At 50.2% G+C, this 23,358-nt stretch overlaps 1 protein-coding gene across 3 annotated transcripts in view; it reads right to left on the bottom strand.

Annotated features, from left to right (window-relative positions):
• Window positions 1-251: 251 nt before the first annotated feature.
• Stard8 (StAR related lipid transfer domain containing 8) overlaps window positions 252-23,358 on the bottom strand; it is a 74,960-nt gene continuing 51,853 nt past the window's right edge. For all 3 annotated transcript variants that reach the window (XM_047536974.1, XM_047536973.1, XM_047536975.1), the window contains 13 exons: window positions 13,027-13,098; window positions 11,133-11,214; window positions 10,125-10,188; window positions 7,529-8,931; window positions 6,749-6,922; window positions 5,533-5,692; window positions 4,845-5,043; window positions 4,235-4,445; window positions 3,859-3,973; window positions 3,383-3,607; window positions 2,180-2,397; window positions 1,905-2,081; window positions 252-1,693 (listed from right to left, as the gene is read on the bottom strand). In XM_047536974.1, coding sequence (XP_047392930.1) covers window positions 1,576-1,693; window positions 1,905-2,081; window positions 2,180-2,397; window positions 3,383-3,607; window positions 3,859-3,973; window positions 4,235-4,445; window positions 4,845-5,043; window positions 5,533-5,692; window positions 6,749-6,922; window positions 7,529-8,931; window positions 10,125-10,188; window positions 11,133-11,214; window positions 13,027-13,098 — 3,218 coding nt within the window. In that variant the 3' untranslated portion in view covers window positions 252-1,575. The remainder of the gene's footprint in view (window positions 1,694-1,904; window positions 2,082-2,179; window positions 2,398-3,382; window positions 3,608-3,858; window positions 3,974-4,234; window positions 4,446-4,844; window positions 5,044-5,532; window positions 5,693-6,748; window positions 6,923-7,528; window positions 8,932-10,124; window positions 10,189-11,132; window positions 11,215-13,026; window positions 13,099-23,358) is intronic.

Here is a 23,358-nt window from a genome sequence, read left to right as displayed (position 1 = left end):
AGGTCGTAAGATGGGGTGTGCAGTGTCTGCCCATGTCTTGGCTTCTTCAAGTTCTGTCCCCCCATTACTTCCTCAAGACAAGAACTAAAGCCTTCCTCATTCCTCCCATCTCACCCAAGTCCTGAAATCAATAAGCTGGGCCTTGGGAGAAGGTGAGGTAAAAGTTCACTTCTGACCTCTGAGCCCCAATTGTAACCCTTGTCCCAAGTTTTTAACCAGTTGTCTCAGCAAAGACAGCCACAGAGTCAGAGTATATATCTAGTAATGCTTTATTGTTCCACCAAGGGATCCTTCTGTACCCTGCTCTCCACCTCTCCCGTCTCATCAGAAGTGTCCTGCTCTGAGGCCTTCTAGACCCCTGCTCCAACTCAAGAGATTATAATACATTTAGGAGAGTATACATATACTCTCCTATGTATGTATATATATATATGTGTGTGTGTGTGTGTGTGTATGTATATAGATACACATATATATTCTGACTGTACAGTATTTATAGGTACAAATAAAATAAGCTTAAAAATTACAATAGTGGCTGGGACCCATCCCACTCCAGTTTATTTAGCAGAAAGAAAAACAGAGTACCAGCAGGTCTTTGAGTGAAATTTGGATCTCCACATGAGCAGAGCTAGCCAGTGAGCAGGACTGATCAGGTTTGAATAAACCCCTAGCTGGTTAAGATGGGCCTTTCTGTCTGGCTGGCTCAAGAAAGGGCCATTATGTTAGATACTTATCTTTTTACCAATATGTACTTTGACTTGGCCCATGTGCTGGGAGTGAGCTTGTCTACTCTGCAGACATGGCAGTGCATGGTCAAGGGTGACCAGGGAACTCAGGAAGTGGCAGATAAAATGTGGAGCCCAAGCCAGGGGAGACTTGTTCATTGGTCTCTTGAGACTTGAGAAAGGAAGGTTGTCCACCTTTATGTCCCAAGCTATCCCAAATCGTCATGTCACCTACTAGGGGCCTGTCAGTGCCCACTCTAAATCAGCCTCATAAAAATTGGCATCGTATTTACATAAATCAAACAGCTGATGGTGGTTGGGGCTGCCCCATGCTCTTCCCCTCTGCCCATATGCTTCAGTTCAGTTTCTGGAATAGCCAGTTCAGGGCCAATGTTGACCCCAAAGACAGGACCAGAACCTCCTGTCCAACCTCAAAAGGACCCTAGCACCAAACAGGATGGCTTGGCCTCTCAGTCTGGGAGAGAGCTGGGACAATATGTGCTCTCTCCCTCCTTCCCCCTGCAGGTGGGAGGCACTTGGGGCTTGAGACTCAGCGGGGCTTACTGGGCAGGTGGTGCACAGCAGCAGTCCTCCTGCTACTAACATGATTCTATTCTCTTGGGAGAGCAGAATGCAATGCTGGGAATGAAGATGGAGTGGAGGTGGAACACCTAAACCTCCCCCCTACCCTGTCCTGTACATGCAGAGGTGCTTTAGGAAGTAAGGCAGCCCGGCAGCCGGAGCCACCTGGGCCTGACTCTGCTGCTGGCAGCAGCCTCTGGAGGACCATCTGTTCTTATTCCCTCTCTCTTCCTTGGTGCCAGGGGCCTGGGCCATGCCAGTCCAAGCCTCACAACTTTGTCTCAGGGCCAGCTGCCTGCAGTGTGGGGAAGGAGTCCCTGATCTTTGCCACTTCCATAGCACAGAGGTGCCCGAAGACTTTGTTGTACCAGTCAGGAGAACGGCCCCTAGAAAGGTAGAAGACAGGTATGAGCACTGGGGTCTTCCCTGGAGCTCTTACCAGGGGGAAGGAATAAAGGGCCTGACCCCCACCCAGATCCCCCCCTGGGAACCTGATCTCTACCCTGGGGATCAAAGGCATGGGGCATAAATTAGGTACAGAGGCAAGGGAGTAGGTCAGGGTCACAGGGCTAAGGCAGGCCATCCCAGGCCTGGTACCTGAGGTCAGCACGGCAGATATGAGTGAGGCGTGAGCGTCCCAGGCCACAAGGTTCCATGAGGTACTGGGAAGTGAGCATGAGAGCCCGCACCCCTGACTCTGGCACAGGTTGTTCAGGATCCAAGGACTGGGAGACAAGCAGGCAACCCCCACGAGGCAGGTCAGAGCGCCACATCCTGTGGGGAAAGAACACCCATTCAGATTCCTGGTGCTGGTTCCCACCCCACCTCTCGGGTCCCCCAAGCACAGCAGGGTGGCAGACGGAGTCCCTCACCGGAGCACCACGAAGTCGCGGCAAGGATGGGGTGCCATGCTGTCAGTGACGTAGTGGTACAGCTCCACCCCTGGCATCAGGGCTTCTAGCACCTGGGCTCGCAGCAGGTCCTCATCCCAAAGGGCCCGCTCCCGTAGGACACGATGTAGCACCACGGCTGGAGGGGCTGCCACCTCTGTGGATGCCTTCCACATACGCAAGGGGTGCCCGTCTGGTGCCTGCAAGCAATGGTGGCAGGGATGAGGACAGCTGTCAGTGATGGAAAAGTCCTTCTCCATCCTACAGTCCTACAGGGGCCAGGGGCCTTGCTCCAGCCCCTGACACAGGAAGACCACAGGTCTCCTCTGCTAACCATAGCCAGACCCAGACAGGCTGGCCCATGCTCTGTCTTCCCCCTCCTTTTTGGATTCCTGCTGCTCAGTCTTCTCAAGAGCATGAAGAGATGACATGACACACATTCTCAGAGGCCTACTGGGCCTTACTATGATTGGGCATAGTGTTTGGAATTTCTAGAAGTGAGCAAGAAGAGAAGGTAGTGATCATCCTCAAGGGACACTTCATCTGGCATGGGAAGTAAAATATGTGCACCACCACAAAAGCAGACATTAACACAGCCTTTTGTATGTTCCAGGTACTGTGCAAAGTCCCTCCATTCCCAATTCCATAGAGAAGGCAGACAGAAGACTTGCAGTCTTACTCAGAATCAGCATCCAAGAAAGAGTGCAGCCAGTGCGAGGAGGGGCACGGAGAGAAACCAGCTCCCTCCTGGGGTACGACAGAAGGCTCTGAATGGAGGAGGGAGCTTATGACAGAGAAGCTAAAGGTGACATTAAAAGCGGTATGCTTTGGGGCAGGCTAGTCAAGGCAGTAGGATGCCACGCACAGACATACAAAGGTAGAAGTGCAAGAAGTTCAGCTCGGTTGGACAGGGAGTATTGGGAAATTGAGGCTATAAAAGCAGTGTGTCTGGAATGGGGCTTTTGGTAAATAATTCTGGAAGGTGGTCCCTGAGAGAGACCCCCTTGGTTTTATTTGGTTCTTGATTCCTTACGGTACTTGCTTGGCTGGTTGACATCCTCCAAGTATCAGGACCAAGCCCAGTGAGGCTGGCAGAGCAGCTCCCCAGGACTCCTTCCTCTAGGTTCCTGCCTACACAATGCCTGCTTCCAGCCCCATGGCAACTATGTGGAGTGTGGCACCCACCTTCCTGCAAGCCAGATCTGTGTGCTGGGGTCCTGGCACACTCATCCAGCCCTTGAAGCGCTCAGCAGCATCCCGCAGCAGCTCCTGGACGCTTTCCTCCATGTAGAGGCTCAGGCTCACCCCTGCTGCCTGAGCCTGCCGTAGCTCAGCCAGGGCTGGGCCAGGAGGGCTGAGCTCGGCTGCGCTGTACGAGCCACACAGTTGCACCACCATGTCCTGGGGCACCTGAGAGGACACACATACATAGGGCTGGGGGCCATGGGGAGCAGGAGACCCCACAGGGTCTGTCAGGTTTGTGTTAAGGGCATGTCTTCTGCAGTGTGGTAAATGAGAACCCTTGTGGGAGAGGTATCGGAAAAAGAAGGAGGGGGCGTATGTGACGCGTTGTGTGCTATCCCTGATTTGGGGTGCAAAGGCCAGGCCTGACTGCTTGCCGAGGCTCTGGTAAGTAGACACCATGGTCTGGGCTTACTCACTTGGAAAAGTTTCTTGCAGTCACTGATCATGTGTGATAGGCCCTGGGTGGCAGCCATATTTTCACTCAGGTCCCTGGGACCAGGCCGACCAACCAAGCTGCGTTTGCTCTTGATCCTGGAGGGAGGGGGTGAGAGGAGAGGATGGCACCAAGGAACAAGACAAGAAGGCTGACAAGCTGCTTTCCGTCTCCCAGAAAAAACCCTGTTCTTTTGGAAAGGTCCTGTCCCACAGTGGCTAACCAGCCCTGGGCCCTGAGAAGTCACACTGACCCCTTATGGTAAGGCCAGAAAACAGCAATGGGAGCTATCAAAGGTCAAGTGTCCAATGAGACCAAACCCTCCCAGCCTGGCCCTGCCCTGCCCTGCCCTGTTTCACCTGGGGGAGGGGCTATCCTTTTTGGAGACGTTGAGATGGAAGATGGAGGGTGCCAGGCACACTGCCAGGTTGCCGGCTGTCATCTGGTTTTCCTCAGCAGAGGCAATGTCACTTAGGAAGTAAAGTAATGTCTGTAGCACTTCTCGGTTCTCATCAGGGAGCAGCAAGGTGGCGGCTTGTGCTGCTGCCAACCACTGATCCTTGGGGAGGACTGTGGGGAAGGAAGAACAGAAGGGCCTCCTTACCTCCCCAGAGGCACTGGCAGCAAGCCTCCCACTTCTAAGAATACACAAAGCACAAGAGTTCCCAGGGGAGCCAGGGAGAGGGAAGGAAGAGACAGGCTTTGGGAGATCTCTGGGGCCTAGATCTAGTTCTGCTCCCAATGTGCAGTGTGACCTCAGGTAAGTCTGTTCATTCCTTCAGGGTCTCAGTCTACCCTTCCATATAATGGGTTTGGGGGAACATAATTTGGGAACAGAACATCTCCAAGTGCTTTTCCAACTCTAGAGAGTAAATGAGCTCGTGATCTGGCCACCCGATTTCTCTGCCACAAGTCCTAAGATTCAGGGACAGTTACAATGCGGCAATTATTTGGGTGAAGGTGACTCACGCTGATAGATCTGCAGGAAAGTGGTGGTGAGCTTGCTCGTGAAGATGGGCTCAGGCAGGTCCCGGAAATATTGCTTCAGCAGGTCAGCCACATCATAGGCAGACTGGCCCTCGTAGCAGACATTGTCAGGGGAGGTCTCGTTCATTTGGCGCAGGTTCTGGATCCTGGACTTGACCCCAGACTTGCGGAAGATGCCCACCTAGCCCATGCAGAAGAAAGAGGGACGTAGGGTGATGCATAGGGAAGGAGGGAAACTGTGAGCCAGTCCTGATCTGGGTGACAGGAGCACAGGTTACCCTAGAGACTTTGAAGCCTAGTGGGCTTCCTGCTGGGCAGGGTAGGAGATAAATGGCAAGACCCGAGAGAAGGCTTTTTACAGCCTGGGGGCCAAACAGAAAGATGACTTTCAGGGAGATGAACAGGAACTTAGGCTAAGGCAGTTCCTAGCATATGGGGACTAGAGAGACTGGGGCAGAAAGAAGCTGCCACAGAGCTGGGCAGAGGGTTTCAAACTAAGGAGGGGAAAGGAGCTATGGCTCCATTCTTGCTGAGGACAGGAAAGGTCTCTGGTAGGCCATTCCAGCTCAGGGGGAGGGTCAGAGCAGTTTCCCCTGCCTCTCCTGAGCCTTGGGGCTCCAGCACCTCCATTGCCAGCACCAACTCTCTTCAGTTCCCCTGGAGGGCTTACCTGGTCCAGGCACTGGCTGCGCAAGTAGCGCATAGCTTGCTGAATGCTTTGTGGCAGGGGCTGGCCTGTGCGCTGCACGTGGATAAGGGGTGGCACCCCAAATACATGCTGTCCCCTGTAGTCCGGAGTCTTATTCCTTTTCATGAACTTGGGCATTGACCTGTTTAGAGAAGTGACAAGGAATCAGGGAGGAGGGGCACAGTTTAGAGAGTTTCTAGTCTCAGGGGCTCAGTGGTACCCGAGGAGGAGGGTAAGGACCATAACCCCAAGGGCAATTCTCACTGAGCACCTGCTTTGGGCCCAGCCTGAGGGAATCACATAAGGACACTGGGAGCTCTCAAGTTTGGTGAAGGTGATAACTGTGTCAATAGGCCATGCCAATTCATGTGGCCAGTAGTGGGCCAAGTAGTAGGGTAAGAACTTAGGGAAAGACCCACAAGGGAGGGAAACTACGTAGCAGGTCAGGGACAGCTTCAGAAAGGAGTTGGTAACACAGCAGGTTCAGACAGAAAGGCACTGTCCCAGAGAAATTAGGAAAATATATTCCAGGTGGAGAAAACAGCAAAAACAAAGGCAAAGAGTGGAGCGGGAAGCATGACACATTTAGAGAAGGGTAACTAGTTGGGTATGGTGGCACTGGCCTATAATCCCAGCAGCTTGGGAGGCTGAGGCAGGAGGATTGCAAGTTCAAAGCCAGCCTCAGCAAAAGTGAGGCACTAAGCAACCCAGCAAGATCCCGTCTCTAAATAAAATATAAAAAAGGGCTGGGGATGCAGCTCAGAGTAAGCCCCCCTGGGTTCCATCTCTGGTACACAAAAAAAGAGAGAGAGAGAGAGAAGGGCAATTAGTCCCACTGGCCTGTAGGATGACTTTGTTTGACAGGGGCAGGGTACAGAACCAAATGGATGGAGCAGAACCAGACCATGGAAAGGAATTGGACAACACAGAGCCACAGGGGGTGTTTAATTATCTGGAACATGATAACCAAAGCTGTATTTTACGAAGATCTCACTGACGGCAGCATGGAAGTTGGAATGGAGAAGGAACAGCCTCCAATCCCACATCCATCCTCACATGGCCCCTCCAGCCTCCTAGTACAGCACACCACTCCCCAGGCCTGTGGGCTTTGCCTGCCTGTACCCACCTCTGGGTTACCTCCCCAGGGTGCTAGACATGAGCCAGCAGCTCCCCTCCCCATGGCCTGAGAGCCACTCACCAGACCCAGCCTTGCTTGTGGGGCACAGTGTACTTCTCCATGAAGGCGGTGAGCCTCAGCAGTGAGCCCTTGTGCAAGAGGTTGATCTGGCCTGCAAACTGCCGATTGATCTCCAGCGACTCCGAGTTGAGGCTGGGCCGGTGGGAATTCTGGAAGCTGTGCCAGCGGAGCTTCCTGGTGGGGGTGAGAGAGGCAGAGAAGGCTGGAGAAGCAGGTTTGGCTAGTCCTTAGAAAAGGCTGTGTTCTTCTGGTCCTTCTTTTTCTCCCCAGAGAAAAGAAAATATGGAGATAGGACCACGTTCAGCACTGCTGCTGGACCCCAAAGTGAACAAAGCTCATTTTGGCTTCCAGGTCTGCCAGGGGCCAAGGAGCTCTCAGGGAGGGTAGCACTGTGCTCAGGCCCACGTAGTGCCAAAAAGCAGTGCCAGCCTCTACCTGTTCCACTACTGTGAAGGAGCTGCTCCACGAAACCTCAGAGGCTGAGCTGAGGGTCAGAGAACATCTCTAACACCCTCACTGCATAGATAAAGAAACTGGGCCCCAAGAGAAGCTACCATTTATTTCCTCAAGGTCATAGCAGGGGCAGGACCTGAACCTAACAGTCCAAACTCCCAAGTCCTGTACTATTTCTCTTTTCCTCTTGGGACTATTTCCCTGGAGGTAATCGCTCAGCCCCAAGAACCTGCTCCTGGGTCTCATGATTAAGAAATTAGAGACTGGGTAGAGGAAGAGAGAGAAGGAACAGGAACCCCCACCCACAACCCTGCCCCAAACTCCCACCTGCAGGGTCTGGTAAGTGAGGCCCCAACGCCTGAATCACGCCGTTCACGGGGCACTGATGCCTGGAGTCCCACCAGGGACCCTGCAGCCTTGGTCTCATTTGTGGAGTTCCCACTACTGTCAAGTTCACTGGAAGAGGCCCCAGTGTCAGAAATGGAGTGTCCTTCTACAGACAGGCTGGAAGCAGAGGTGGGTTCCCCACCTGAGTTCACCTCTTGCTCATTGTCCTGGGCCCAGGCTGGGGCCTCAGCCTCTACCTGTGCCAATGGTTCCACCTCATCTGGGGCCTGAGCTGGCACTACTGGCTGGACTTTGGCCTGGATCCAGGATAGGGACTCTCCAAGGGCTGGAGTCTCTGCCTGGGCCACAGCCTCAGCCTGTTCTTTGACTTCAGCTGTGGCTACTTCTACTGATGAAGTGGTCTCCTCTTCTTCTTCCTCCTCCTCTTCCTCTTCCTTATCTCTAGGCTCCAGGTCTGGGTACATGGCCTGGGACCAGAGCTGTACCCGTTGCTGTAGCCCCCACACATGCTGGAGGATATCATCTAGGTGGGCGTAGCTGCCCCCACCCTCCTCCTCATCTTCAGCCTCAGCCCCAGCCAGTATAGGCTCAGCTGGGTACAGCTCAGGCATGTTGTCATAGGTGCTGGCATGGCTGCCTGTTGAGCCACAGGAACCCCGGCGGCCTTCATAGCCCCAGCGCCTAGCTGGCTGCCAGTCTGCCAGACGGTGTCCATCCTCTGGACACAGGCTCTCAATGGACAGAGAGCGAGGGAATGTGCCTGGTTTATGGTCCCCGGGCACATGCACCAGGTAGTCACCCCGGTGTACCTGCTCAGGATGCCGGAACGTAGCCACAGGCCACGCCTCCCAGGCCCTCCGAGTCCCACCATCACTGCCACTGGCTGAGGTGGATGCCCAGTTCTTGGCCCTGTAAAATCCAGCTGAGAGGAAGCCACGGCAACTGCGGAAAGATGACGCTTTGGGGGCCCTCTCTGAGGTGGCTCGGCTACGCTCAGGCCCTGTTTGCTGGCTGTCACCCTTTTCCTTCCGCCTCAGAGACTCAAGGTGCTTGAGAAAGCTTCGGGAACGGTGCTTCTTGCTTTTTTCCTGGGGAATCTTCTGGCCCTGGGTGGGGCTGAGGAGGGGTGGGTCATTAGGGCTGGGGACACGGCCTAGCAAGGGCAGGTGCACTGGTTCAGGCGGCAGGCTCACAGTGAAGGCTGGCAGGGAGGTGGCACTAAGCTCAGTGAGGACACTCTCACAGCTTGAGGTCACTGGCAGGCTAGGGCTTGGTGGGGCCAGTAGGTCAGAGGAACCCACTCGTGACCAGCGCTTGCTTTCTGGCTGAAAGGCCCAGTGGGTGCTGATGGTGCATTGCTCTTCTTCTTCTGAGTCTTCATTCTGGGGAGGGTACCACAGGGAAGGGTCAGCAAGGCCTAGCCAGCCCACAAGTCCCAGCCTGAGCTCTACTCTCTGCCTCCAAACTCATGGGGGCCTTGCTTTCTGGTTGAGGACATGGCCTAGGAGTGGGCAGCTGGTTCTGGGAGTGCTGGGGGAAGCCAGGGTCAAAGATGGAGCCCAGATATGTTATAACATCCATCTAAATCACCTACCCTCCTTATTATACAGATAGGGAAAGTGACACCTCCAAATGAGAAGCCACATAACCGAGGTCATACAGTGACATGCAGTAAGCCAGTGACAACCTCCTAAGTGTTCAGGCTGTATTTTTAGATTAGAATCATAGGAGGTTGGAACCAGGGAGGGATTTTAGATTTTCTAATTCATCTCGTCCTTGGCAAGGAGAGGAAACTGAGGCCCAGACTGGAGAAGAGGCTTGCCCAAGGTCACTCAGCAGTCTGTCAGAGCTGTAACTAGACTCCATGGGCCTATTGCTTCACAGGCCAGGATCTGGCAACCTGGTTACTGCAGGTTTCTTGTGGAAAAGTTCTAAAAGAAACCCACTAAGTTTATCCCTAGAAAATGACTAGGTTACAAGGCCCATATTCTAGGGCTATATCCAGTCCAATGTATAGAAAAATTCTTCTTAGTTTCTGAAATACCAGAACAGCAGTGATGCAAAGGCCATGGAAGGATATTAATCTAGACAACCAATTCATTGAAAATTAGGCTCAGGATAGCAGGAGACCTTGTGAGCGTGAGGCTGAAGATCCTGACTTCTAAGAAAATAAAGGCCATGATCTTTCTACTACATCATTCTGTGTCTGTCTCCTATTCAAGGAATTTTAGCACTGAAGGCAGATGGATTTCCCTGAGGAGAGACCACCACTAGGACAAGGTGTTGGCAAACCCAGAAGGGAGATATGGCTGAGCTGGGGCAGTATGAGTCCATGGGCCAGGGTACTTGCTCACATACTCTCACCTGTAGATGAAGCTCACTAAAACAAAGTAGCCTCCTAAGGTCTGTCATACAGGGGGCTTCCTCCATCCCCACCCTGGGTTGGGGCAAGGCATTGTTCTGGATGCCCCAGACTTTGGGGATATTGAAGCTAGTTTCGCAAGTAGTTTATATAGGTCATGGTTTCCCCCATGGTGCCACAAGACCACAGGTCCCATCCCTTGCCAGGATTCACCTGCTTGCATTGAAAATGAACCTCCAGTTTCATCGAGGCACAGTTGTTCAAGGTCATCAGCCTCCTGCAACAAAATGAAAGCGTTCACACCCCCAAAATCTGGCATGACCTACCAAGACTGTCAAGATATTGTCCACCACTTTACATGGCCGAGTCATCAAAACTTCACCCCAGCCTCAGTGTCCACAAAGGTCTTACTATCAGGCACAATGCTCAGGAGAGTATGGCCTTTGTCCTCCAGGAGCTTAGAGATATAGAAAAATAGCACCATACAAATGGGACAGGTTCAAGAACAAAGGAGACAGAAGGCATGGCAGGCAGAGAGGATGGGGCAAGGAACTTCCATGAAGGGGTGGTGTGCAGTCAGAAAAGGCTTCCTGGAGAATGGAAATGAGATTTTAAAGGTGAGAGAAACAGAGACTCCTATCCCAGGCTTCTACCCAGGAGTCTGTGATAAGGTGAAGAGGAACGCAGCCCAGTAGGAGATGAGTAGGAGAAGGTAGGATCAAGGCTGTGAAGATAGGTCAAAGGCCAAATGGCAAAGGACCTGGAGTGTCATGCTAAAAAAAAAAACTTTGCACTTTTGTATGTAGGCAGTAACAAATTTGTAAACTGAAGAGCACCCACTTGGCACTTTAAAAAGCTGATTTGGGTGGCTGTTGTGAGACTGGATCCAGAGGGGGTGGAAATAGAATACAGAGACTGGCAGAAGGTTACTTTCATAGATCCAAGGAGAAATCATGGTTTGGCTTCAGACAAGGGTTGAGCTGCTATAAGTAGAGAGACTGAATCTGAGGAAGGAGTCAAGGTGAGATCTGGGTTTTCTAGCTAGAGTGAGTGTGTGAGAGTGTCACAGACACAAAAAACAGAAGAGCAGTGTGACTGCTGAAGTTGAGCCTTGTTAATAACCTGGGCTCCTCTGTTAGAGGGTGCAAGGGATTGGTTTTTTTCATGTGGAAACCCCAAGCTGGGCCTTGGCTTCCTAGCCCTGACCCTTCGACCCCCTACCTGCACAGGGCCCCCAGAGAGTCCTCGTCCAGAAAACTGTGGTCCTTCTTCACACAGCCAATATCCAGGGGAAACGAACCTTCTGTATGGCAGAGAGAAGCAAAGATAAGTCCAGTAGTAAATCAAAAACCAAGCCTGGGCAGCCCTTGAGCTGGAAGTGTACAAGGGGGAGGGGAGGGAATGGAGGGAGCTGGAAGGCAAGGCAAGGAAGAAGAGAAAAAGTCAAGAGTAAAGAGGAGGACACATGGAGCTCTGAGTTCACAGTTGGGGGGAAAAGCTAGGAGGGTTGAGCTGGACTGAAGGACTCCATTGGTCAGTCAGGCAGATTCATGGGGGATCATAGGCCTGAGACCCTGAGTAGCTGTCAAGAGCCAACTTGGATTCTTCCAGTCTCATTTGAAACCTGGGCTGCTCAGAATGAGAACCTCTTCCCTGGCCCAAGGTAAACCAGGGTTAGGGGTAGAGAGGGAGTGAGGTAGAGAACAGAAGGGCCAGTATGTGCCTAAACAACACCTCACTTCCCTCTATTGTACAGAGCACTGGGAGTCCACTCACTGGGACTTAGAAAATGGAGAGGGATGAGGAATGAGTCTGGAGAAGGGGAAGAGAGTCTGAGATGTCCCACAGCCCTCTACCTTACTGGTAAAATAAGCCCATTCATTCATTTACTCATTTCACTAATACTGATACTGCTTTATGCCAGGTATTGTACAAGGTATTGAGCACACAACAGTCAACAGGACAAAATTGGTCCCTGCCTCCAGGAACCAGTCCTGTCATAAGAAACAGAGAATAACTATATGCAAAACCAAGAAAACACAGTTACAAATGCCACAAAAGACATTAACCAGAGTGATAGGGTAAGAGAGGCTGGTGGGGGCTACTTGGGGAGAGGTGATCAGTGAAGGCCTTTCTGAGGCACTGATTTCTGCACTGAGTCCTGAAGAATGAGAACAAGCAGGCTCTGCAAAGAAACTACTAAGAGAGTTTCAGGCAAAAGAAGTGAGTTATACCCAGCAGCTCGGGAGACTGAGGCAGGAGGATTGGGAGTTCAAAGCCCGCCTCGGCAACTTAGCAAGGCCCTGTGCAATTCAGCGAGACCCTGTCTCTAAATAAAATAGAAAAAAGGGCTGGGGATTTGACTCAGTAGTTGAGTGCTCCTGGGTTCAATTCCCAGTACTAAAAAAAGAAAAAATGAAAGTGAGTTATAGCCATCAGGGATTTGGTTTTAGGCCTTCAAAATCTCCTAGACACCTATTAGACATCTGAGTAGAGATACTGATTTGGTAGCTGAATAGATGAATCTGGAGCTTGGGAATGAGGTCGGGACACAGACGTTGGGAGGACAGATGCACTTGGACAAAGATCTCATAGAAAAGAAACGGGGAGAGAGTAGAGGGTTCAGGCTGAGCCTTTGGACACCCTAACATTTAGATGTCAGTTAGAGGAAGCAGTCAGCTAAGGAGACTGAGAGCAGCAGCCAGAGAGCCAATCAGGAGACGGGGTATGAAGAACTCTAAGAAAAGCAGAAAAATGAAAGAAAACAAAGTGAAGTCATCACTGTGGGCAAAGTAAGGTCTAGGCTGAGCCACCAGGTTGCATACTCCATTGTATTAATGTGAATGGCATTTTCAGGAATGGTAGAGGGCAATGGCCTTGGCAAAACAAGGTCCCTTCAAATATGGCCAACACCAGAGCTTGTGGAGATTGATGAGAGTAAACAGGAGAGCGGAGTTCTTAGCTTAGGAGTCGATTCCCTGAACAAATTTGAGAGGGCCCAGGATACACGCTTCTTGTGTTGTTGGAGAGTCTGATTTGCCCATTTCACAGATGAAAAGCTGAGGGTTAAAGAATGTTTAGGTATGGGGGAGGGGAAACAATTGGGTGACCTTACCTTCAAAAAGCTGAGCATACTGAGGGAATCCTGTCGCTCGTAGCCATTCACATGCTTTTTTAGCCTCAGTTTCTATAACAACAGGGAGAAAGAAAGGGGTAGAGAAATTGGGTTAGCAGGATGCTGGCACCGAGTCCTCTGGATGCATGCTGCCTTACTGTCAGCAGGCAGGCGCATCTAGTTCTGGCGATCCAGAAATGGCAGGGGAAGCTCAGAGGTGGTTGGCCCATTGGCTCCAGGTCATAACTAGAAAGGGCACCCCTACTTCCTGTCCTGGCCACAACTTTCTTGAGCCTCATTCTTTGCCTGTCCAAAACCCCTCCCACTCTCCCGCCCCCTGCCCAGGAAGGGAAACCAACACAAGCAGCAACTCCCAGGATCATCTGGGATCAAGGAGTACTGCTGGGATAAGAAGCCACAGCTGTGTCCACCACTAACCTTCCGCAGGGAGCCCCCCCACCACAGCCCTGGGTGCAGCATCTTAGTTCAGCTAGGAGATAGATATGGAATATTCAGTAATGCTTATTTTTTCCTTTCTCATCATCTTACCCAATATTCTCCAGCATAACCTCCAGCATTCTCCTTTCATAACCAATCTCATTTAATATTTACATATACCTGCGAACTTTTTGCTATACCCATTGTACAGATATACAAATAGGATCAGAAAGGAAATGACTGATCTAGTCTCTCAGTTGACAGTTCTCATTGCCCAGAACTCTACTGGTCTGGAGAGCTGAATCCTTTTTCAGGCCTGCATTGCCTCCATCCCAGAAATACGGGGATGGAGTCCAAGTTCAGTTCCACTCTGGTTTGGGCTTCCTGCCTTTCTAACAGCAACTTCCCAGTGGTCTTCTTCCCCAAACTCTCAAAAGGGCCCTTCCTGGTCTGCCCCAGCACTCCTCAACATCCCAGGCTATCTGTGGCCCAATCCAGTGCTAAAGGTTGTGCTGACACAGCACTGGCCTTGCAAGTCTTGGAAGGCAATGGCTGGGTCAGCCTCCCACCTCTGCTCTGAGAGTGCCAGGCACAGACTGGGCACTGGTGCCAGCCTCAGTGGAAAGATGCAGGTGGACAAAAGTCACTCAAGACACCCTCTTGGTTACCAGAGTAGGCCAGATACCAGTAGTGAAGCTCTGGAATTGCCAAGGTGGCTATTTGCTCCCAACCTATGTGGTACAAAGGACTAGGGGGTGCTGGGGTCATGAATCCTTAGCATTGTGGTATTGGCGGGGAAAGGCTGCTGGCTTCAGCAGAGCTGGCCTGGCCATGGAGTCCTGCCCTCAACACTTCCTCCATTTCCTTAGTGCCTGTGGCCAAAATCTAGCCTGGCCTTGCTGACCAGAGAACTCCAAGGAGATCGGTGGGATTTTTCCAAGACAGGAAGAGCTCTCTCTTCCCAGGGCTCGCCCACAAGGAAATCCAGGAGAGATCCTGGGACTGATAAAACAAAGAACTCTTCAAATTTCAGAGATGCTGGGCAAGTAGACAAGGGAGGGGAGAGTAGAAAAAGGTGGAAGACAGAAGAAACAACAGGTACCTCAAGGGTAGTACACAGATGAGCACTGGAGTGAGGAGAAGAGAAAGTTCTGCAACCCCTGGAGCCCACGAAGGCTTTGGAAGCAAATGGGGTTGGGGCAGGACCACATATCTGTGCATTTCCATGGTGGCCATCCCAGCAGCTGATTCTGCACACAGCTGTAGACAATTTGCTCCTGTCCATGATCTATGGCCATCAGTGAAGGATCATTTGTCTGTATATGCCCACAGATGCCTCAATCTGTGTGTGCACTTACATCTGTGTATGTGCGTGTGTGTTTGTGTGCATGTGCATGCACATGTGTTTTATCTTACTGAAACTTCCTAACTTATGATAGAGATGTAGGAATCATCAGAACCTCAGAGAGCCCTAGGAAGAATTTGACAGAGCTCTGCTAGCAGTACCTCAGTCTGTCTGGCAGGGGGCAATGCAGGCCTGAAAAAGGATTCAGCTCTCCAGACCAGTAGAGGTCTGGGCAATGTGGTGAGACCAGCCACAAGAGACTGCACACCAGCCCAGTTAGGATTTAAAGCACATGGTTTTGCTGCGAGGGCAGTTGAGCTGGCTGCCACAATCACTTCCCTGTCCCCTAACAGGGAAGGAACACTGCCACACCCCCAGGAGAAGACAGTTTTCTGAACTAAGTGCCCCTCCTGGCAGCCAGCTCGGCTTTCCTGTCATTAGAACAGGGGAGGTGCCAAAGGACAGACCAAGTCAGAATTTCCAGAGAGGTGGGCACAGGAAGAGGCAGTGACCCCTAAAGAGTCACAAGTCTGGTAAGGCCATTCCAAGCAGGAGAGTCATTGTGCATGCCAGGAACAAACCCTTGAAATCCCACTGCAGCCCTCAGTCACTCAAGGCTAGAGGCTAAACAGAGAAGAGGTAGATGGGCACTTCCCTCCCCTATTCCTCCCTTCCTTAGCATGAAAAAGGTAGGAGAGTGCAGTAATGGAATCCAAAAGTTTATGCATCTGCCTCTGCCCAAGCCATAGAGCCCACAGGTGAGTGACAGGCTGCCCGCCTGTTCCAATGATGCTAGGTAGTAGCCCTAGCTGGAGTTGGCAGGGAGGGGACCAGTTCACTCAAGTTTGTTCATTCCTACCTGGAGCCCTCTAGAATCCTGCCCCTCAAAGTATGGTCCCAGACTAGAAGCATGAACATCACGTGGGCACTGGTCAGAAATGCAGAATCCCAGGTCCTACACACCCAGGACTAATGAATCCCACTTTACACTTAATTAGATCCACCAGCAACTTGCATATACATTAAAGTTTGAGACGTGCCAGTCTTAATCAATAGCTCAGCAATTCTCACTTCCGAATGCACATTAGAATCAACCAGGAAGTATTTAAAACATACCAGTGCCTGGGGTCCCCTTCCCAGAAGTCTAACTTAATTGGTCTGTGGTGGGACTCTCCACATCAGTATTTTTTTAAAAACTACAGTATGAAGCATTCTGAGGCCCAGGGGACTTTCCCAAGGTCACTCAGTGTTAAGTGTCCCAGCTGACACTACAACCCTGATCTTTTAATTCCTCGTTCAGTGCCCTTTTCCAGTGCATTATGTCACCTGCCTTTAGATGCCAAACAAGTCAGGGGCTTAGTCTCAAAGGAACCATCTCTAAGCCCCCAAACTTTTTTCTGCTCTTCTGGTCTAGTGGAGCCATGAGCTTGAGTTCAGTATGACCTCTTTATGCTTCTCTTTCTTCCTTTGTAAAGCTCAGGTCATAGCATGCAGTTCTTACAGCTCCAGAGATCACTGGATGAAATACTAGAGAAAACAAATGCCCTGGGCTCATAGTACCAGGCACTGGACATCTGCATCCCCTCCCATCTCTGATTCTGAAGGGTCCTAAAGAAAGAGGAAACAGGAGAAAGAGACCCAGCTAGCATTCTTTTCTGGGTCTGGGCAATTGCTGCGCCCACACCTTTTACAAAACTGGAGCCAAATGGCTTAGGAAAGTGAGGTTAGGAAGCAGAAGTTTCAAAGAGGCTGCATTTGCTCCAAAAGACAAAAGAATAAAGATGTTTGAAGCAGGGCTACAGAGCAAATTCCCCAGCAGCCCTCCCTAGCAGGAATCTGGAGAATGTAATGGGTTATTACCGAACAGGATGTCAGGGACACTGGCTCCTGACAATACACCATCTCATGAAGCCCGGGAGGCCCTTGAGGCTCCCTCCCAGATGGAGCAGTCTGGGACATATGTCTTGGTGATTAAGGGCTGAACTAAGATACTTTACCTTTGTCCCTCTAACCCGTCCCAGCCTGCTCTGGCTGGGCCAGGAGTGACCCCACCCCCACCTTCAGTGGAGTCAAGTCACCTGAGGCTGGAGCCCAGGCAGTCCAGACTGAGGATTGGCTTATGTGCCCAGCGGGAAGAGTGACACTGGGCAGGCTGAGGCGAGTGAGGTAGGAATGTCTGTGGCCCCTGGCCCTAACATCTATGTCCAGATGTGCAGATTCCAAGGCACGGCTGCCTTCAGTTTCAATTGCTATATTCTGCAGGTTGCACTGTGGCCAAAGTTAGGGTCATGTGCCAGGACAGGTCAGTAGAAGCGCTCAGCTGACACAAACTGGATTCCATTGAGATATAAGACCCAACTCTCTCCATGTGGAGGGGCACAGGTGATCTGAGCCACAAGTCAAGAGAGAGAGCATACTAGAAAGCTCTAGAATCAAATCAGGTCTGAGTCATACCCACATGTCTCCCGGAGGGTATGTCAAAGTAGGAATGACTGAGCAGCAGTGCATGGTTTCAGAGGTCAATGCCAATATCTGCACGTACATTTATACAGGCCACATACCAAAGATCCTCTTAGCACAGAGCATTTTTCTATGCAGTGAAAAGTGAAATGAAAATGCAGGGTTTGTTCTTGAGAAATGCTTTGTGAATGATGGTAGGCTTTACAGACCCAGGAAAAAAGCAGCAACCTTTCCTACTGAGGAAATACAATAATGCCCCAACATGATAACTAAGTCGTAGGGGGCAGGGAAGCTTTATCTTTTTTTTTTCCAAATTAGATTAGTTTACTATATTTAGAAAGTATGACAGAAGGATGAAAAGGTGAAAATAACAACCATAAGTGTTCCATTAATTTAATGCCCATTATGCCCAAGGCATTATGCATAGTACTTTTTTTTCCAAATTTTTAATTGGTGCATTTTAATTATATATAATAGTATGATTCATTATTTGTACATGCACATAACATAATTTGATCAATTTCATTTCCTAGTACCTCCCCTTTCCCTTCCCTCCTCCCTCCCCTGGTCTTATTCCTCTTCTTTATTGGTCTCTCTTCTATTATTTTAAGAGCTCCCTCCCTGCCTTTTTTCTTTCTAGCTTTCATATATGAGAGAAAACATATGACCCTTGATTTTCTGAGTCTGGCTTATTTCACTTAGCACAGTGTTCTCCAGGTCCATCTATTTATGTGCAAATAACATAATTTCATTCTTTGTAGGTGAATAATACTCCATTGTGTACATATACCACATTTTGTTATACATTCATCCATTGACAGATACCTAGAATAGATCCATAGTTTGGCTATTGTGAGCTGCTGCTCTAACCATGGGTATACATGTACTGCTATAGAATGCTGACTTTAATTCTTGAGGATAAATATTGAGGAGTGGTATAGCTGGGTCACATGGTGCTTCCGATCCTATTCTTTTGAGCATTCCACATACTGATTTCCATAGTGGTCATAGTAGTTTACAATCCCGCCTTGTTGGGGGGCAGAAAAGCTTTTTCCAAACAAACCAGCTTCCCTGCTTGCTGTCTAACTCATCTTAAGCACCGTGCTTCATCCTCTAAGCTGTGGTTTCCACATCTATACAGGGGGGATTAAGAACTCCCCTGCCTATCTCTATGGCTACTGTGTGGATTGATCAGGACTTTGCTGAGTTTCAAAGTGGCAAATTAAATTTATCATTAGAGATGGTTAGTTTGGTGAAGACTAGTTGATCTTTGTAATCACAGTCTTTAAAGTGCATTTGGATCATTTTGCTAGTGATACAGAAGTGAGAAAAGAATTAGCAAGTAGAAAGAAGGCAACAGGACTAGACTGCAGGAGGTAAGGCCTCACCCAGCCAACGTCACCAACCCCCCTCCCAGGATTGGAGCCCCTCTTCACACCACTACTGGCAACTTGAGTCCTTGTACCTTGTGGCCACTCAGCAGGTTATGAGAGAGCTTCCCAGGCCCTGGCTTCAGCCTGCTCCTTCCAGCTCAGTCCAGCTCAGACCTTAGTGCCAGCTAAGACATAGAGCCCAAGGCAAGCAATGCATGGATGTCACAGGGATCCCAATGTAAGTGTTCCCTGTAAGTTACTACCTCATGGGTGTGCCAACCTTTTTCTCCTTCACTCTCAACTCTGGCTGTACATTTGCTCCTGGGGAGCTATGAAAAATGCCAGTGCCCTGGCCCCACTTATGATTTAATAATTTGGAATATCCAGGGACAAGTTTAGTTTCTTTGTTTTTGAGAGTTCTCCAAGTGATTCTAGAGTGCAGCCAAGATAAGAGAACCACTGCCCTAAACAGACATGGTCAGTTAAATAGCCACAGGCAGAGGACCCTGGGAAGAGTCTAACAGAGGCGAGACTCAGGCCTATTCTAATCACTGGCATGAGTATATGGGCAGAGGAGAACGAGCATGAATATGAAGGTACATGAAAGGGGTAGGGGAAGGCAGATCTGTGGGTGTTTCTGAAGGTAAATTTATTCAAACCATTAGCTGATCTGCTCCGCAGGGCAACTTTCAACAGATGAATCATCTCCTTTTCCTTACTTAGCATCCTGTTTGGAAAGCTATTTCCTCCATGGCCCTTGCCATAGGACAGGTAGTCCCAAATTGGGACTGGTATCAGCATTGGTCTCTCTCACCATCAGTAAGCACAGAAGGAAATGTCAGTGTCCTGAGGGGTAGAGAAAGACTTTGGATGCTACTCTCTTTGTGACAACCCAAGTTCCCAGGGTAGGCTCTGTGAGACCAAACTGGTACCCTGAGGTAGGACTGGGAAGCAGGTAGAGGAGCCATTAACTACCACAGGTCCTGTGAATGTAGCTGGGAAATTCTAGGCCCTGGCTAAAAGCTTCTCAGATCATTTCTCTTAATTGATCCAAGGCCTGTTTCCTTTGCTTACTCCCCACCCACCTCTAGAGAGGGAACCTACCATCAAGGAGGAGATGCTGGTCTTTGGGAAGAGAAGACACCAAAAATGCTATCTTAGAAACTACCATCCTTGGCACTGGGCCCCCACTGCTTCTGACCAGCTCCTTCCACCCTCATATAAGAATACACTATGGAGCTGGGCAAAGGAAGTCTGCCTACACTGCCTTGAGCCCTCGCATTCTAATTAGCATAAAGGTGCCCTTATGGTTTACAATGACCCTGGCAGAGATGCTGCTGAAAGGTGACTGACTGGCTTCACCACTTCTCTGAGAAACAGAGAGAAGGGCCTTCACGATAGCCATCAGGGATTCCAGGGGCACTAAGACTTCCCCTCCTGATGGTGGAGTGGCCAATCAGGGGGGTCTGCAATATCCTATCCATTGGGAGGTCCAGCATACTTGCTATCTCTCTCTGCTCCTGCTGCTCTCAGCGCTGGAATCACCACTCTCACTCAATGCTCACAGGGGAGGGAGGCATGGGGAGGAAGGGAGACAAGACTAAAATAGCTCCCATCCCACATTCCAAACCTTGCTGGCAGGGCACCACAGCAAGGGCCACTGTATTTCAGCCCGCCTAGCTTGGCAGTACAAGACACTGGCTGGTCTCTGGCTTGTTAGGTCATGGGGCAAAACTCAGAGCCCTGCTGCACCTGTTCAGATGCCAGTCTCAGTCTCAGCCAGAACTACAGCTGGATGCCAAGCTCCTGGGCTCATGTGAACAACACTTTTGGAATCTTCCTTTACAAATGAGGCACCACCAAAGCACACAGCCAGGAGGGTCCTCTGGGGCTTGGAGGCAGTAAAATCAAGCTGCCTAATCTTATTTTTGCTGGGAGCAGGTTCCCTTGTATAGTTCTATCCTCTGATGTACCTCTCTTCTTAACTTCATGTCCATGCCACAATCACAGGGCAAAAATTCATGTCACTACCACAGGGATTTCCATCTAGGAACATCTTCCTCTCCAGGAGACATCTGGCAATGTCTGATCATTCCAACTGGGGTGGGGGATATAAAGTGTGAAACCATGAAGTTCAGTCTCTGCCTTACCTGAGGCCTTAAACAACCATATCCCACCTTGGCAAGGTCCTTGGAGTGAGGTGAAGAATGGTACAACAGTCAGTAGAGTTCCCTTGCCTTTGAGGACACCTCATAGGGTCAACCAGGGAGAAGTGGAAATTCTGGTTTGGAGTTTTTATAAATATGAAAATGACACAAGAACCCCCAAACTATGGTTTCCACCCCCATCCATGAAGTGTGGCCTGAGTTATACAGGCAGCTGCAAATGGGTGAGAGTGATGAGGAATCTGAGGTTAAACAAGATCTCTGGCCCCCTGGAGCTGCTTGAGAATCTGGGTCCAGAGGTAGCCTAGCCTATGGTCCCCTAGACTAGCAAATGACACAGCAGTGCCAAAGCAGACAGCTGACATTCCTGTCTAGCCCTGGGCTTCCCTGTGACAGTGAAGGTCAAAGCTGCCACCTGCTCTGCTGCAGTTCCTCTATTAGCTCTCTTGCCCCCAGGGGCTCCTGCTCCCAATCCATTCCCAGGTGTTCTGTCAAGGTCATGGTGACAAGGAAAAACAGGTGCTTTAATAAGCCATGTACTACTCCACCATCACCAGTCTCCAACCTGTAGGCAAGAGATGCCAGCCAAACCAGTCTGGGGCAGATGTTAGACCAGCCATAACAGCTCTCTACTGTGGTATGGGCCTGAAGTATTGGGCTGAAGGTCAGGCAAACTACCTTCTGGCCTTAGTTCTACTAGCAGCTTCTGTATAACTTTAGGCAAGCCACTACCTCTGCTGAGCCTCAGTTTCCTATCTTCTAATGGCCACTCCCCAAAACCTAGAGCCAGAGCAGAGGAATGTGTGACTGGCAGTGGCTGGTTCAGTGGGGAAAGCTGTCTTCCTCCTTTACATTCTCTAATGGGGGACCCAACTAAGGGTCCTCAAAGAGGGCCAAGACCAAACCCATCTTCCACCATAAAACAACTCTCCTGATGTTTTTGCCTGCAGAACATCAAACACCTAGGACTCAAGTCATTCTTGTCCTCTTTCCCCATATGTATTTTGTGATCGACGTTTAACACCTTGATCAGGGTTTCCCATGCCCATTTGTGCTCTAGGTTTCCAGGCCTGGGTTATCTCCACCCACCATGTTCTCAGCCTGCAGTTTTTCCTTTCAACGGGATCTCCGGCCAGCTTCTTCTCCCAAGATCCCAGTTCTCATCTGGACACTCTCCTACTCTTCAATCTAATGGGCTCCCTGTCACCCACAGCTTAGAGTAGGTCTGCTTTCAACCTGACACTCATGGCTCAGCACATTCTAGACCCAGTCTGACGTGAAGCTGCAAACTCCTACTGACTCACCAAAATGTAGGCCAAACATCCCAACCGGTGATCCTACCCTGCTCTCTTACAAACCCCTTACCACCCAATGACTTGGGTCAATTAGGTAGCCTCAACATTTCATTACTGTCTCAGCAGCATGTGAGTCTGTCTCTACCATTCAACTGGAAGTTCCACTGTATTGGGTCCTATTGGTCTCAATGTCCCCACTGCAGCGTGGTAAAGGGTACCTCTGGCTCCAGTCCCTCCTCTGTACCACAATAGTACACACCTTCAACTAAAAACCACTGCACTGACTGGCAGAAAACCTTGCCCAAGGCAGAAAGCACAGGGCCAGGAATCACGACACAGGAGGGTGAGAATAGAAAATGAACTCTGCCTGAGGGTGGAAGAATTCTAACTTCAAGAAACACTCAGTTGTGTCACCTAAGATCAAGTAATGGCATTTAAAGTGCACCTGACAGAAGGGCCATGCACTACCTTCTGCTTCCCTTTCTTGGGCTGCAATGTCTAGGCACTCGCTTGTTTTGACCCTGTGCTACCACCTCTGTGTCCCACCCCCTTGCCTACTTCCCTTTCCTTTTTCTGAGTCCAAATATAAACTCCCAGGCAGGAAATGCCTTGAAGGAGCCTGGCCCCACCCTGAGGTCCAGAGAAAATTGTCTCTGACAGAAAGGAAATGGGCTGGAAAGAAGTGGAGTCCTCACAAACCAGCAGACACAACCCCTCCCCTGAGTCCTGCAGCCAGCCAGATGGAGAGTTGTGATGCTGCACATATAGCAGGAGACAGAGGTGACAACTATGAGGTCCAAGAGAAGAAGGACCCAAAATGGTGACCTATTAGCTGGGTAAGGCCTACAGTAAGAGAGGTTGTGAGGGATGGTAGGAAGAGTGATGTGCTAGCAACCTAGAGATTGGCTTTTAGTCATGCCTCTGTTCCATCTTACCTATGACTATGCTCATTAATGACAACAATGTTTATGATACAGAATTATTATAGTAATTATCAATAGACATTATTAGTTATTGAGTACTTACTATGTGTCAGGCCATGGGTCAGAACTTTACACAGATTGGCCAGACATGGTGGTGCACACCTGTAATCCCAGCCTCAGCATCTTAGCAAGGCCCTAAGCAACTCAATGAGACCCTGTCTCTAAATAAAATACAAAAAAGGACTGGGGATGTGGCTCGGTGGGTAAGCATTCCTGAGGAGTTCAATCCCTGGTACCCCTGCCAAAAAAATAACTTTACAAAGATTATACTGG

Source organism: Sciurus carolinensis, chromosome X, assembly GCF_902686445.1.
Source record: "Sciurus carolinensis chromosome X, mSciCar1.2, whole genome shotgun sequence".
Classification (NCBI taxonomy): domain Eukaryota; kingdom Metazoa; phylum Chordata; class Mammalia; order Rodentia; family Sciuridae; genus Sciurus; species Sciurus carolinensis.
The sequence above is the reverse complement of the archived record's forward strand: the minus strand, read 5'-3'. Positions and strand labels throughout refer to the sequence as shown.